We start from the raw sequence: 15,235 nt of genomic DNA, 5'->3' as shown, positions 1-15,235 counted from the left end.
CACCTCCTCAGAGCAGCAGAGGGCTCTACCTCATCAGCCACATCGACCAGATGCAATGAAGAGATGAGAGACCACACAGGAAACACTGTGGGGCTTAGTGGCTAACAGCAAAACAGCTGATTTAGAAAATAGCCCCTGAAAAGCAATCTATGCATTGATTTGGTACCTCTCTCCAGAAACTCCTATAATAATTTTATAGTGCCCAGCATTACTGAGTATCACAAAGAGGCGGTGTCAGATTGAAAGGCCAGTGAGAGATGTAACACAGCACTTCCTGAGGGTGGCAGATCTGAGAATGGTCATGGAGCAGAGACTCCAAAGCCTAAGCAAAGAGAAACAGGCCAGCTTCCCTACCTCCCCAGTAATCCTACTATGAAATATACAGAACTTAACTCTTGAGCACTGACTTCACAATGGTCTACAGTGAGGGATCCTCCATCCCATGGGGCTGGCTTTCTACAGCTTCTCTTTGAACGTGGTTTTGATCCTGGGAGCCATGGTATTTTCAAGGGGATATTACAAGGAAAACATTGGCTTTGAGTAACCCATGTAGCTATTTAGATGCTATCTTTGATTTATCAAAAGTTCAAGCCCCTCCCTGTGATTAGTGTGATGGATTATGGGAAATACAAATTCTGCTGCAATTTCCACCAATGGAGGTTAACTTGATTTATACTTAAAAAAAAAAAGTTCCAGATATCAGATTGAAAATTTTCTTTTGTATAGGTTTAAGAAAAGTCAAATACTGGTAGCTGCTTATGACTTCCCCCTTAGTTAAGAACCATGCTTGCAGACTAGGGTTTAATAATAACCTTCAAAATAGCTAGAACCAAAAGACTACAAAATTTGTAGTGATACATGCCTGAAATCCAGCACTCTGGAGGCTGAGATGGGAGATCAGGAGTTCAAGGCCAGCCTGGACTATATAGTAAGATAGAAGGTCAGAGGTAAGAGGAAGAGACAAGAAAAATGGAAGGAATGGGAGGGGGAAGAATTGCCAGCTTGTGACGTGAAGATTTCTGAATGATCTATCAGCTACTAAACCCACAAGAACCTATCATTACTAAGATGGTGGGAGAGTGCCAGAGGCAAGGCACTTTAAAGGCTGAACACCAACCAAGAAGGTCAGACCACACAGTCTGACCTAGAAAAGCATCCAGACTGCCAGCTGTGGGTGTGAGCAGTCTGCTGGGACACATTGTGCATGTGTATACCTGTGGGACGCCCAGCCAGTCGTCGGCCTGCTGCATGGCTTCTCGGGCATTATCCACCGGCTTTCGTGGGTCCCAGGATTCCCAGTCTGGGCACAGACCTGTTCACAATATACGAAAGGTGCTTTTAGCATGAGCTGACAAAGAGATTAAAAGAAGCCATGTACTGATAACCAAACCATTTAGTCTTGTAGCTCAGCAATTTCTACCAACAGCTTAACTAATTGTACATCTGAGGGGCAAAATGTCTGACAGCAATGGAAACTATTCTATACTAGCAAAGACATATTGTGCTTTAGAACACTATGTTCTGGTATTAAGTCAGGGGTTAGCCATTCCTTTAAGAGCTACTAAAACAGAAAAGGTCTATAAAACCATTTGGGCTTGGTGCCTTTATACAGGAAAGGTATTTTTAACACTGTGCCTAGATGTACCTAACAAAGATTAAGCTAGTATCCTATGTGACTCAAACTCCACTTGTGCAAAGACGCCATCCTAGAATCATTTAAAAGGCCCTAGTGAGTGTAAGCAGTGTAGAAATGAACTAAGACTCTGATTTAAACTAAGGAGGGAGAATAAATTGTGTCTTTAGGTAGAAGGAAGAGGGAACTACAAAACTAGCTAATACTATACTTTTTATTAAAAAGTTACGGTCAGTCAGGAAGAGGTGGCACGCATCTTTAATCCAACACTCAGGAGACAGAGGCTAGTGGATCTCTGTAAGTTCAAGGCTAGCCTTGTGTACAGAGTGAGTTCCAGGCCAGCCAGGGCTACACAGAGAAACCCTGTCTTGAAAAACGGGGGGGGGGGGGGTACATTTATTTATGCGTGTGTGCGTGTGTGTATGACTGAGTGAACACATGCACATACTGTGGTGTCCAGGACTTGGCTTTCTCTTTTCTTCATGTGGATACCAGGGATTAAACTCAGCTCACTGACACCTGATGACAAGGGCCCTTAGCCAGCTTGGTGGCCCTACCGCTATGCTTTATCTCTGGAATATTCCAGTTTACAGGCTTTCAAGATGGAATGAGGCTTTGACACAGCCCTTTTCTACCTGACATCAGTGAGTTCTGCTTTGAGCACTCTGAGATATACCACCCTACTCAGAATGTGCTTAGTTCATGTAGAACATTCAGTAAATGGAAAATATAATTATTAAAGTAAGGATTTTTATATAAATATAATTTGGGGGGTGGCATATAAACACTGGTTCTAGTTTTTCTACTGAGTGTGGGCCAGCAAACTCTACCCATCAATCTAAGGCCTCTAGTGAGGATAATTACATCTTGGTGTCCACTCAACCAACTACTCAGAGAAGAGCCAGGTTGGAAAAGGCTCTAACTGGATCCTCACCAAGTGCTATTCCACAGGAATAGAGAGAAAGGGGCAGAGAAAGCTGCATATAGTTCAAGCTAGTAGTTAATAAAAACGGTCACTTTCCATTAGCAGAAGGCTTTAGACTCCCATGCCAAGCCACTGAAGAGAGCCACATGTTTTCTTTAAGCTGACGGGAAATGAGGCACCAATGTGGGAAGACACGGGGCTGGAGTCTGATGAACTATAACCCCAAAGCCTGCTCAAAGTTCGGTCGCTGGTGATTTGAATAACACTAGATTCAGTGGCAAACATGTATGGATAGACCTAGAATGTCTGCCTTTGGAAGGACACACAAAGCCATTTGTGGCTCATCCTCTGTCTTACAATGGACTAAAAACAGGAGACCCACACTAGTTAGCACAAGCAGCCTTTCTCCCGGAGAGCCCGATTTGGGATCTATGCGTTCCCACTTGGCAGAGATGGTTTAGGCAACTATAACCACTTACCTGGAGCACAGCTGTCTACCAGGGCTCCTAAGGCTTTGCCGTCTTGCCAGTTCTGGTTAAAGTTGGTGATGGGCAAGTATGGGATCTTGTTCTGAATCCATCCCAGCAGCCTCTGCTTTGGTGTCTGCTTCTTGGCATCATCATCCCCTTCATCCTCCCATACGGGCATGGAGATGGAGTAGTGAAGGATCAAAGTCCATACCAGGCCCAAGATGAGCTTCAGGTTCCCATCCACGATGGCTTTACTGTCTGGGAAGATAAGACATTGGCTTGGTCATTCTTCTAAGTTACACAAGTGTGGGGCAGACTCTTTGTAAAAAGGAAATGAAGCTTTTATACACAGGGAACTGTACTGAGACATTTTGGTGTTATAGAATGCAGTGTGAGGATCTGCTTCGAATGTCTGGAGACAGAATGACTGTGACAACAATGCAAGGTGTTTAGTAATGATTGCCCTGGATCACTGGGATGCATTATATTACTGTCTCTACATTTCTGCATGAAACATGGTAGACGACATAAATCAGCAACAAACATACCATCGCCACAGATGATCCCATGGCTCAGCCCAGATAAACAAATTTATGTGAAGATGACAAACGATCAAAAATTTTGAGGCAGATTACACGCTTATTAGGACTGACATTTAAGTATGATGAGAGGTGGAGAAGGAGCTTGGACATGGATGAGACACACAACAAAATGGAATGGCCATTCAATGCTCTCTGTCCAGGGAGCATCAACCTACTTGCCCCTCCACTGAAAACTGGCTGAAACAAAGAATCGATCCTATGCAGGGACCAAGACTTTTTGTACAACTCCTTCTTCAAATGTAGGAGATATTCCAAAAGAGGGCTGCATGTATGTTAACAGTAAGAAATGATCTGAGGACTACGGAGATGGGTTTAATAGGTAAAGAAAGGTGCTTGCTGCCAAGCCTGAGAGTTTAAGCCCTGGAACCCACATGATTCAAGGAGGCTGCCCTCTATTCTCTAAGCACATAAACACACACACATAAGTAAGTCAATAAATACATAAATAAAAGTAATAATACAAGTGACCTGAAGATTCTTCCACCTTGAAATGAGTTAATTCACAAGTAACTTACAACTTCTTAAGCTAAAAGACATTTATATTCTTCTCCACGCATCCAGCAAATACAATTACCATGGTTCTCATGAGTTGGGCTACATTACTGTTCTACCTACGTTTCTGATAGGGTTTTTTTGTTTTTTGTTTTTTGTTTTTCCGATTATAGTTGAAGTTTCCAAGGCTGGAGAGATGGCTCAGCAATTGAGAGCACACGCCGCTTTTGTAAGGACCTAACTTGAGTTCCTACCACAGATACATGGCTCACAACAATTTATACCTCCAGCTTTGGGGAGACCTTTGTCGTGAGAGTGTCTGCACTCACATGCATACACACAGATGCGTAACTTAAAAATAAAAATAAAGCGTGGTGGCGCACGCCTTTAATCCCAGCACTTGGGAGGCAGAGGCAGGCGGATTTCTGAGTTCAAGGCCAGCCTGGTCTACAGAGTGAGTCCAGGACAGGGCTACACTGAGAAACCGTGTCTCCAAAAAACCAAAATAAATAAATAAATAAATAAATAAATAAATAGATTAGATTGATTAGATTGATGTTTCCATTATATTTAAAAGGTTTTAAAACCATTTCAGAAATACAGACAATAAAAGGTATCCATGTCCCAGAAATAACAACAGTTTACAGTCTACTACTGACTCACTTGCCATCCTGGTTTTATATTTTTCTGCACAAGCTTCTAAATGTTTCTTTTCACTAGTAATTATGCCCTAGTCATCTTTTCCCTATAAAAACTTGTTTCTGTTTACATTCCTCCCCATAGGTTTAAGAGGCAGGCTTCCCCTTTAATCTTACCAATGTGGAGCTATCAATCATGTCTATCCAAAAGGTGGTTGAGCTATTGCAATCAGGCAAAGTCTGTGTTGACAAGCCTAAGAAGAGATTCCTACCCCTGATTCAGAGGGCTTGCCATTACCCTGGCCAGCTCTACCCTTTTTATTTTTATTTTATTTACTTTTTTTGAGGCAGACTCTTATAACTGTAGTGTAAGCTGGCCTCACATTTGTGGTCCTCCTGTCAGCCTCCCAGAAGCTGGACTGTGGGCATGTACCCCCGTGCCTGGCTCTGTCTTCCAGCTTCCACCTGTACTCATCAACATTCAAACACTACCTTTAGAATTGCTCTTTATCCCTCCTCCTTGGACAAACACCATTAAGAACCATCCCTCTTCTACTCAGGCCCCAGGCTGAAAACATCGTAGCTGTCCTGGGATCCTCTTCAGGCTTCTGGTAGAGTTCTTACAGTGTGTCATCTCTACCTATCATATCTCTTGACAAACTGTTGCACCTTCCCATAGACATGCAGCTTCTCCATCTCTTGGTATCTCCAAGAGCCATGAAAGTGACCTGATATTTACACCTCAACACTGTGCTTCCAGTCGAGTGTTTCTGTTCTTCCAAACTAACTGATGGTACTTCCTGTCCAATCAAACTCTTCAAGCACATAGGACCTAAACACGTGCCGTTCAGTTGGACTGATCCTTGTCACATCCACACAGCCACATATTTTATACCCAGGTTCAAAGTTGGCCTGTTCCAAGATGGCAGCCAGGCCTGCAAGAACCCTATCTTCCTATGGAACAGACTCTGGCACACCCCAAGGCTGGTGGTGCTACATGCACAACTGCATATGTGCTAGTATCCTTTCCTTCAATAGCAAGACCATCTAGCAGGCCCTCTGCCTTCCACTCTCAGGAGGCAGTGTGGCTCAGAGCCTGGAGTACAGGTGGCTAATCCATGAAAGTATCAGAATGGCTAACATTAAAAACAAATGTCTGGGGGTGGGGGTTGGGGGGTGGGGGGTGGGGGAAACTGAGTCTTCTTCGCCTTGCCATTGTCCCACCAACCACTAGGCATCTGAACATTAAACACACAGCAAACAGCATGAGTGTGCCTAGTAAGGTGCTGACAGCAGCCCAGCACACCGGAGACAGCAATCTTTTGCCCTGTGAGGGCTAAGAGGCCTTATTACGTAGGTGCAAGTCTGTAAAACTCAAACTGCCCCCAGCCATGTGTAAAATAAATGCTTTTCAAAAGCATACTTGCATGCCTGCCTAGGAGACACAAAGCCTGCCTGGGTTCCATCTCTATTACTACGAGAAAAAAAGGACAAATTTGAGCTGAGTATGGTAGCACCCATTTGTAACTTCAACACTAGGGAGGCCAAAGCAGAAGATCCTTCAAAGTTCAAAGTTCAAAGCCAGTGAGTTCACACCCAGCCTGGGCCACATAGAAAGACTGTCTCAAAACTCATGCATGCGTAAGTGTGTGGGTGTGTTTATCTAACCTGAAGTCAGGTGGTTCTATTTTTATCTGGGTTACATATGTTGCTCTAAAGAAGAATGCAACGCTCTTTTCAAGCAAATCTGTGAAAGCATGACCAAGCCAAAGTCAGAGCCAAATTTATGAAATATGCAATGCCCTGGACTTCTGTTTCCAATGAGTTCAAGGTGGGTGTCCTAACAGGAAAGCCCCCTTTATGGCCTTCCCGAGATACATGATACCTTCATCCTGCTAGTCTAAAAAGCAAAAGGAAAAACAGGCTTCGTTCCAAAAGTGATTTTTGACAGGTAAAGGTTCAAATGTTTAGCCCAGCTCTTAGAACAATAAAAAGATGGAGACTTGCCCAGAAGACCTCCCCTGTTCCCATCCACAGGAAACAGGAGACTCCCCAGGCCTCGAAAAGGAAATGCCACAAGGGTATCCCAGTGTGTGCATCTGGCCATTGCTGTAGACCCGGTATGCTGTGGAGTGCTCATTGTGACACACAGAGGAGGAAAAACCAGAGTGAACAGAAGCATCCCCACAGTTAGAGACTGGTGGGCCTCTTGCTTTCAGGAATGAAATAAGCCAACGCCCAGCTTGCCTGCCCAACCTCTCATACTCTGCTTGCGTTTCCACAGACTGGAACCTGGCCATGGGCTTCTCCTCCCCAAATCTGACCAATCACAACTCCCAAATAACTACCCTGGCTATTGGCAACCCCAACCCTCAAGCCACACACACTTTCTCAAACTACCTACAATTATCCAGTTACTTATAAATGACAGCATTGCCTTTTAAAATAGCTACAAAGCCGATCTGAACTACTATAAATTCTACAATGGAATTTATTTATATTACTTCTGTATCAGTCCTTGGGTCCTTGTTAAGGAGCATTTGTATGTGGAATGGGGCCAATTATGAGGTCAATACCAAATATTTTTTAGCATTCTGCAGAAGCAATGTTGAAATGCTTCCCTGAAGGGCCAGTTCTCCAAAGTCGAGGATAAGGTAGTCTTTCATCTTTCTCAACTCTCATCTATTGATGAGAGGGCCAGACAGAAACAACCATGTCCCCTACATCTACTGCTACAATGGGAACATCACAAGAGTTCCTGAGGCACCTTTCTACATGGCTACCAATGATGAACCAAGGTAGCAGGAATCAATCGCGAGCCTCAAGAACAGAGAACTGTGGAGAACATTCCACAGTTTTATTCTTCTGAATGAGAACAGTATGTCATCCTCTGGCCACAAGACAGTTGGCTACAGGGCCATAAACAGACAACAGGTGACTCCAGGAGTTAAGAAGGGAAGAGTGTCACCAGGGCCACAGGAATAGAATCCCATGTTCTCTGCACACTCAGTAACTGTTACTTGTCAGGAGGCAGTATGGCTCAGAGCCTGGAGTACACGTGGCTGATCCATGAAAGTATCAGAATGGCTAACACTAAAAACAAAACGAGGGGCTGGAGAGATGGCTCCAGCACTGGTTAAGAACACTGGCTGCTCTTCCAGAGGACCTGGGTTCAATTCCCAGCACCGACATGGCAGCTCACAACTGTCTCTAACTCTTGTTTCAGGGGATCCAACACCCTCACACAGACATACATGCAGTCAAAACATCAATGTACATAGAATAAAGACAAATACAAACAAAATGAGAGATGGCTCAGTGGTTAAAGCACTTGCTGCTCTTGCAGAGGGCAGCAGTTTGAATATCAGCACCCATAGAGTTGCCTCAGATTCCAGTGACTGGGATCTGATGCCTTCTTCTGACCTCCAAGTGCACACAGTACACATACTTGCATACATGCAGGTGAACAAACACATAAAAACAACAAATGCCGGCAAGGTGGAGAAGGGAGGGTGGCACCTTACAAAATGTTGGTGGAAATGTAACAGACTACAACAGACACTACAGAAGGTATTTCAGAGCTTCATTAAAAGGCTAAAATCTAATTTATCATGATTACGCTGTACCATTCATTCCTGGATATACAGCCAAAGGAAACCATGTCAGCATACCACAAAGATACCTGTTCATCCATGTTTGCTGCTGTATGACTCAGAATAACCGAATTACAAAATCAGTACAGGTCTCCACCAATGGAAAAAGAAAATGGTGAGTGTATGTGTGTGTGAATGTGTGTATGCAACCAATGTAGAATATGTACACAGCTATAAAGAACAAATTGAGACATGTATAGAAAAATAGATAAAACTGGACATCATCATATTAAGGAAAAAGAAAAATAATGGATTTTTTTTCCCTATATGGAAACTAGGGAATATAGACAGACAGACAGACAGACAGACAGACAGACACACACACACACACACACCCCAGATGAGATAAAAGGAACTAGCAGAGAGGAGGGTAAGAAAAGTAATGGGGAATGAATATAGTCAAAGTACCTGATATATATGAACAAAAATGTCAAAATTCATTGCTCGGTACAACAAATATAAATAGGCTAAAAAACAACAACAAAACAAACAAACAGTAAAAAATGGTCATGGAACCAGCAGCTCAACTAGATTTTTCTCTTTGGACAACACAGTGCTTCTCTAACCTTTATTTTCCTCATGTGACAAATGGGAATCACTATACTCAACAACTTGATAGAGTGGTGTGAGGAGTAAGGACAGAGAAGGCCAAGAGTTGAGTGTGAAGACTGACACACAGTAGGTACACAGTAAGTCTACCTCTTTCTCTTCCTGCATTCATTCACCTCTATTTTTCATAGTATGCAAAATAGTCTTTCCCAGAGCCAGGAGCATAGTTCAAGTGTCATTTCTAATCAGAGATGAAAAGAAAGGCTTGGTGGACTTAAATGCAGTTGAAACGTTCAACCTGTCACTTCTCAGCCAAGCCATTCGTTAGGAGGGCCACAACTCCAAGGCCTCTCCTCCTGACCACCACACTACCGTGGGCCTAGGGCATACCAAACTGGGCTAGACATTAAGCAAGACATTCGTGAGCCAACAGTAAGACACACGCACGCACGCACGCACGCATGCACGCACGCACACACAGATCCCCCTCCCTCACAGAGCTCCCCAGAGACTTGCCAGGAGCTGAACCTTGCAGAAGGACCATGGTACTGGGGCAGATCTTCTGAGCCACACGTTCAGCCCTATTTGGATGTGCTGGTTTCATGGTGCCTTGTCTATGGTCCCCAAAGTTCCTGGCCTGGAACTCCTTCCCCATCTCCTCTTCTAGGCCTAGAAGGCAAGCCAGGGAGAGCCCAGAAAGGCCAGGCTCTGGGTGTATTCTCAGCTCTACCACCTCTTCTCTCTACACTTCAGTTCTTTCACCTGGAAACTGGGATGATGTTGAAGAGAGTCTGCTGGTGAGCCTGCAGCAGCAGTTCCTGTGCAGGGCTGCTCTCATAGAACCCTTGACTGAAGAGCCCTCCTGGGCTCGTGTGCCTGGGCTTCACTGGCATTGTGAGGCTGACCTGTTTCTCAGCTCCACAAACCATGTCTGAGTTGTAGTCTTCAGGTGTCCAAATGGCAGGGCACCTGGAGTTGAAAGGAGGCAACTGACCAAATGTTCCAGTTCCTCAGTGAAAATTTAGAAGGGATGAAGCCTAGCTACACTGAGTCTTGGTTAAAGAAGATCTATCTTGGCCAGTTGCCCAAGACCAGGGTCATAATTCTGGTATACTATGCATGGTCCTTCTAGTCACACTGCAGACTGTGCAGGGGATCCTGGGAAGGATTAAGAGGTCTGGGCCAGCTTCACTCCTCTGTACTGTGGCCTCAGACCAAAAGAACAATAGATAAGACAGTGACGTAGAGCCAGGTGACTCATGGCCCTGAAGGCTGGAGAATATCTATGGCAAAGGTCATTAAACTCTTCTTCCCCTTTTCAGTCCTAGGTATGTGGCTTCCAGAAAGATGGTTCTCCCAGCCTCTCTGGACTTCAAAGGTCTAGCTGTTGTCAATGAATAGCAGGCAAAAGTGAAGTATGCCTTTACTTTAGCCCTGGGTGGGTGATGGGTGGATATCTCTCAGACTGCTACAGCCTTGTACCTTCCTCAGTTATGACCTGACTGGGGAAGGACTGGAAGAACAAAAACAAAAAGTAAACAAAACAAAACGCCAGGGTCCCAGAATGAGGTGCCCTACCCACCACCTAAAGATCACAAATGCCAACAATGAAAACCACATTTTCATTCTTTTCCAATGGTGTTCCTGATGTTGTCCATCTGTCCCTCAGTTCATCATCACCACTACACATTCATCCAATCTCTTTGTGACAGCAGTAACACGGCCTATAGTCACGTGGGTCTATTTCAACATAGAGCACAAAAAAAAAAGGGTTAGCCTGGGCAACTGGGATCAGTTACGGTGGGTCCATCTTGACCATTTTTATCTGAAAACTCCCCATACGTGGTCCTGTGGGAATTCTCAATTTCATCAACTTGGCAATCAAGATCAACCATCTTGATGACACACAAAAAACCCCCATGATATTGATACAAGAAGTAAATGTCTTTTTGCTGTATTAAGGAGGATTCTGAGGCCACTTCTGGGCTCAATATGATTCTGACATGTGTTACCAAGGTTTGCCATGAACAAGGCCTGGGCATGGAAGTAAAGGCTCAGAAAATATCATGGTGGGTATCCGGAGGGGATCAGCACTGTCTGGGGGTGGGGGTGGGGGTGGGACTTCACTGTAACAGAATCTAGTAAACATTTTCAAATGTTTGGGATTTCTACTGCAAACCTGGCATAGTGGCACATGCACTTCATCTCAGCACTCGGGAGGCAGAAGCAGGTGGATCTCTGTGAGTTCAATGCCACCCTGGTCTACATTGTGAACTCCAGCTGGCAAAGGCTGCATAGTGACACCTTATCTCAAAACAACAACCAAAACAGGTACATAGAAAGAAGAGATTTCTACTGAAAGCCATGACACAGTTCTACTTGGCAAACTATTCTTTCTGTCCCTCGTACACTTGCTGAACTTTTTGCCTCAAGTAGAAATAGTTGTAGCAAATGATTACATGAATACCTGGCTTTTATTTTGATATTGGGCTATAAGTTACATTTTTCCACACTTGGTAGCTTTTTTCCCCTCCCTAACAATACTTTTTAACAATAGTTTTTTTTTTCTTTAATTCACTAAAGAATTAACTTTATATATAACAATAAGTTGATATTAGGCTAAATGATTAAATATTAAACAGCAGAGAAGAGGGTATAAACTGTCTGAAAAAAAAAAAAAAAACCCTGTGACGATGGCTAACTAGGGTTCATATTAACACACTGGCCTCCAGACTCAACTCAGTACCTGTGGCTTCTCAGCTCTTTTCTTCCCTTTCTCCAGCTCTCATTCCTATAAAACCTGGTCATTTTGGCCATCTAACCTTAAGTCCCTCGCTCTTTTCTCTCTCCCTGTCTTCCCATCTCCTCTCTTGGCCATGCCCACGCTGCTGGCGGGGTTCAGTATGCTACTTCTTCTCCATGCTCTAGACTCTCCCAGATGCCTCTGGTTGTACTCCCTCTCCCTCCTACCTCCAATAAAAACCTTCCTTTCAACTGTATCTTGGAGCAGTCTAGCCCTCATTTTATCCGTAAGTAATATCTCATTTTCTTTTACTGGGAAATCTTTAAGTTAGATTTAAGGGCCAGGAATAGCACTGGGAAGGAGGTGGAGACAGAAGGATCTCGAACTCCAGGATAGCCTAGGTAGGACGTATATTGAATTGCAAGCTAGGGAGCTATGTAGTAAAATCATGTCTCAACAAAACCTATCAAATGTTAGGATGACAACTATAGCCTTGTTGCGAAAGATAAGGAAAAAGGGGGCAAAGAAAGGACACTCCCAAATGGTCTGAATTACGTATACTTTTTTATCAGTCCTTGCATAAACTCACCCTGTTGACCACCATACAATTTCGGGTTGACTAACAGGGCAAGGCCCCCAAGGACTCTTCTGAGCATGCTCATGAGTCACAGCCGAAAACAGCCACTGGAAACTTTGGGTTAAACCCGAGCATGAGCACATAAGGCCTCTCACCACAGCACGGCAGCCATGAGTCCTGGGTCACAGACTCCAGCTACCACCAGAGACTAACTACATCCAGCTGAAATAACAAATGTTGGCTGTGAATAGAGGTCACAGAGGCCTATTGACTCCATCTCCTCTCACATAGAGGCTACCTCCCCTGAAATGCAGCTCATTTGCTAGGAGTTAGACCCAACGTGAGTTCTAGGTTACCTGAATGTGCAGCCCACAGAGAAAAAGAAGGGCATGAGAAACAGGCCTGAGAAGACCCCTAAGCACCCTTTCTGTGGTCAACAACAACATGGCAGTTTTCTTTTTTATCCAGAATCTTCCCAAGGCTAAGCCCTGTGCACTTTGAAGGCCTTCCTTGAAACAAAGACCCTATAAGGGTGGTTTTGATGGTTAAATCCCATTTTAAAGATGAGATAATAGAGATGACGCCATTGCTCTATTTCTCTGCATCTGTTTATATCACGACAGTTAAGTCCTTACTCTCATTCTGTAGATGAGGAGGTGGACGGTCTTATGGCTGGGAAGTCATAGGCTGCTTAGGATGTGAACTAGGCTGTCAACCCACAGGCAGAGCACACAGACTTCAACTGGTTCTAATCCTTTTCACTGTCCAGACTTGCAAGGCTCTAGGAGACAACACAGTGGGCAGAATGCATGTAGACTGGCTACTGAAAGGGCACAGGAGATACAAATAATGAGTCAGGGTTGTTTGTCCAACAAGGCCTTCTAGGGATCTGGGATTCCAGTAATCAAGGATCAATTCTCTCCCTCTCCCCTCTTTTCTCTCTCTTCTCCCTTGCCCTCTCCCTCTCTCCAGGAAGTCCCAGCATATTGCTTCTTGGAGAGACCAACAGCCAACTACTTAGAAAGATATGGTTCTGCCCAAGGCAATCTAAACCTGTTACGCTGCTTTTTTCCTCTGGAAAAATACAAATTAGGCTTACTCAATATTCTTGAAAGCCCAGTTCTTTCTCTTCTGTTCTCATGTCCAACAAAAATTTCCCAACTGCCTTCTAAGCATCAGGCTTTGTGCTGGATGCCAATTAAATTTTGAACAAGAAAGGAGATTAAACTTGCTTTAAAACAGTCCATGAAAAGAGTAGAGTACACTGATAGTACGGTGAAGAACCAGTCAAGGGGGGAAAAAGATAATTTTGGGCTTTGTACGCCCCATACTAAGCTATGGTTCTTGGTACCGACACATACAGATAGATGTGCACATAAATCAGAGTAGAGGTCAGAAACAATAATAGTGAACAGGATGAGCATTCATTCAATTACAAACTTGTAAATGTTGGACCTAGTTATAGAGTCAGATCAAGGTGATTCTCTTGGTTTACATTTCCCTTGAATAACCCAGCTCATGTTACAAGTCATGCGAGCCCATTAGGAAGATGGTGGGCCGCCCAAGAGATTGTGAAGCAGTAAAAAGAATAAAACTTCCCATTTAAAGTGGTGAATAGGAAGAAAGCTGAGGAAAATTCAAAATAATTTATACCAGCTGGCTTCCAGCATCACCAACAGAAAGAGGATGAAGTCAGGGGAAAGAATTTGCAGAGGAGAGAGGACAGTGTGCCTTTCCCTGCTTCCCAACATCGACACATTTGGGATGGCACTGGATCCCACGGCAAGATTTAGCTTTATGGACAGCTAAAAATTATACTGCCAATTTAAGACTATTTGATCCCTGAACACATATCCCACCCAGAGACTGGGTGCCTCATTGCAGGTAATAGGCCCTGTCTCAAAAATCTCTGGGTAAAAAGCATGGAGGTGGGGTGCCTGGGGCTACTAAGAGAAAAAAAATAGGTCATTTAGTGAAAACACTAACTGGTGGCCAAGTAACCTAGGGATGAAAGAGACTGGGTTGGTTAGTGACAGGATAGCTAGAAGTTCACATGCCCTGCCCTGGCGTCAGGAAAGCTCCGATCATGCCCAAAGTACAGCCAAGAAGGGCCACTTGCTCACACATGGACTGATGGTATGAAGCAGAGTGACACCATGCAGTAAAGCAGGTACCCAATGACAGCCTCATCACACGAACAGGGCTACAGTGACTACTATTATTACTACTGTAAAAATATCAACACAGAAAGGACGGTATGCCATCAGCTCTGCAAGAGAGGGTCAGAAGTATCCTATTCTGGTTAAAGACTGCTTGCCCTAGAACTTGGCCTTCCCTGCAGAAGAGCATTCCATCTGCTCACAGCTAGAAGAATGGGACCCATCAGGGACCCTGGCTTATGACTGATAGAATCAAGATGTCCTTGCTTCGTGAGCTGCTGAGCGGACTGCTAGTTTACTAAGCTCTGTGGGCCACCACCCTGACCCTACCAGCAGATTCCAGAATGGTCCCATGGCTGACAGAAAACCAAAATCAGGCTCCCTAAATTCAATTTGAAGCAAAAAGTATTCAAGAACGTTTCTGAAAGAGAGCTCTTTGTCTAATTTGACATGGGCGAGGAGGTGGTATTAAAATGATTGTTAATCATTAAATCAGCCTAATTCATCAATACAACTTAAATTCCTTAACTCGGCAAGCAGTTAAAAAGAAACTGTACAAACAGGAGCAGCAGGCTGCTGTAAAAGAATGAGGAACTTTTGTTTGTTCCTCCTACTGAGGTAAGCATTGGCGTATTACAGAAGGGAGGGGAACATTCTAGCAGAGGACAGAACACCCATCCACTGTCCTCTCTGCCTCTAGAGGGATAAAACAATGGCAGAAAGGGCTTTTATGTGCTGTTGCCGACATATGCCTCTGTACTGCTTATATTTTTAAATTTTAACTTCCATCCATT

At 44.1% G+C, this 15,235-nt stretch overlaps 1 protein-coding gene across 3 annotated transcripts in view; it reads right to left on the bottom strand.

Annotated features, from left to right (window-relative positions):
- Flnb (filamin B) overlaps window positions 1–15,235 on the bottom strand; it is a 132,069-nt gene that overhangs the window by 80,909 nt on the left and 35,925 nt on the right. For all 3 annotated transcript variants that reach the window (XM_034499164.2, XM_034499165.2, XM_034499166.2), the window contains exons 2-3: window positions 3,038–3,286; window positions 1,215–1,312 (exon numbers count right to left, since the gene is read on the bottom strand). In XM_034499164.2, coding sequence (XP_034355055.1) covers window positions 1,215–1,312; window positions 3,038–3,286 — 347 coding nt within the window. The remainder of the gene's footprint in view (window positions 1–1,214; window positions 1,313–3,037; window positions 3,287–15,235) is intronic.

Source organism: Arvicanthis niloticus, chromosome 3, assembly GCF_011762505.2.
Source record: "Arvicanthis niloticus isolate mArvNil1 chromosome 3, mArvNil1.pat.X, whole genome shotgun sequence".
Taxonomy (NCBI): Eukaryota; Metazoa; Chordata; class Mammalia; order Rodentia; family Muridae; genus Arvicanthis; species Arvicanthis niloticus.
Note: the sequence above shows the minus strand (reverse complement) of the source record. Positions and strands in the feature narration are given on the sequence as shown.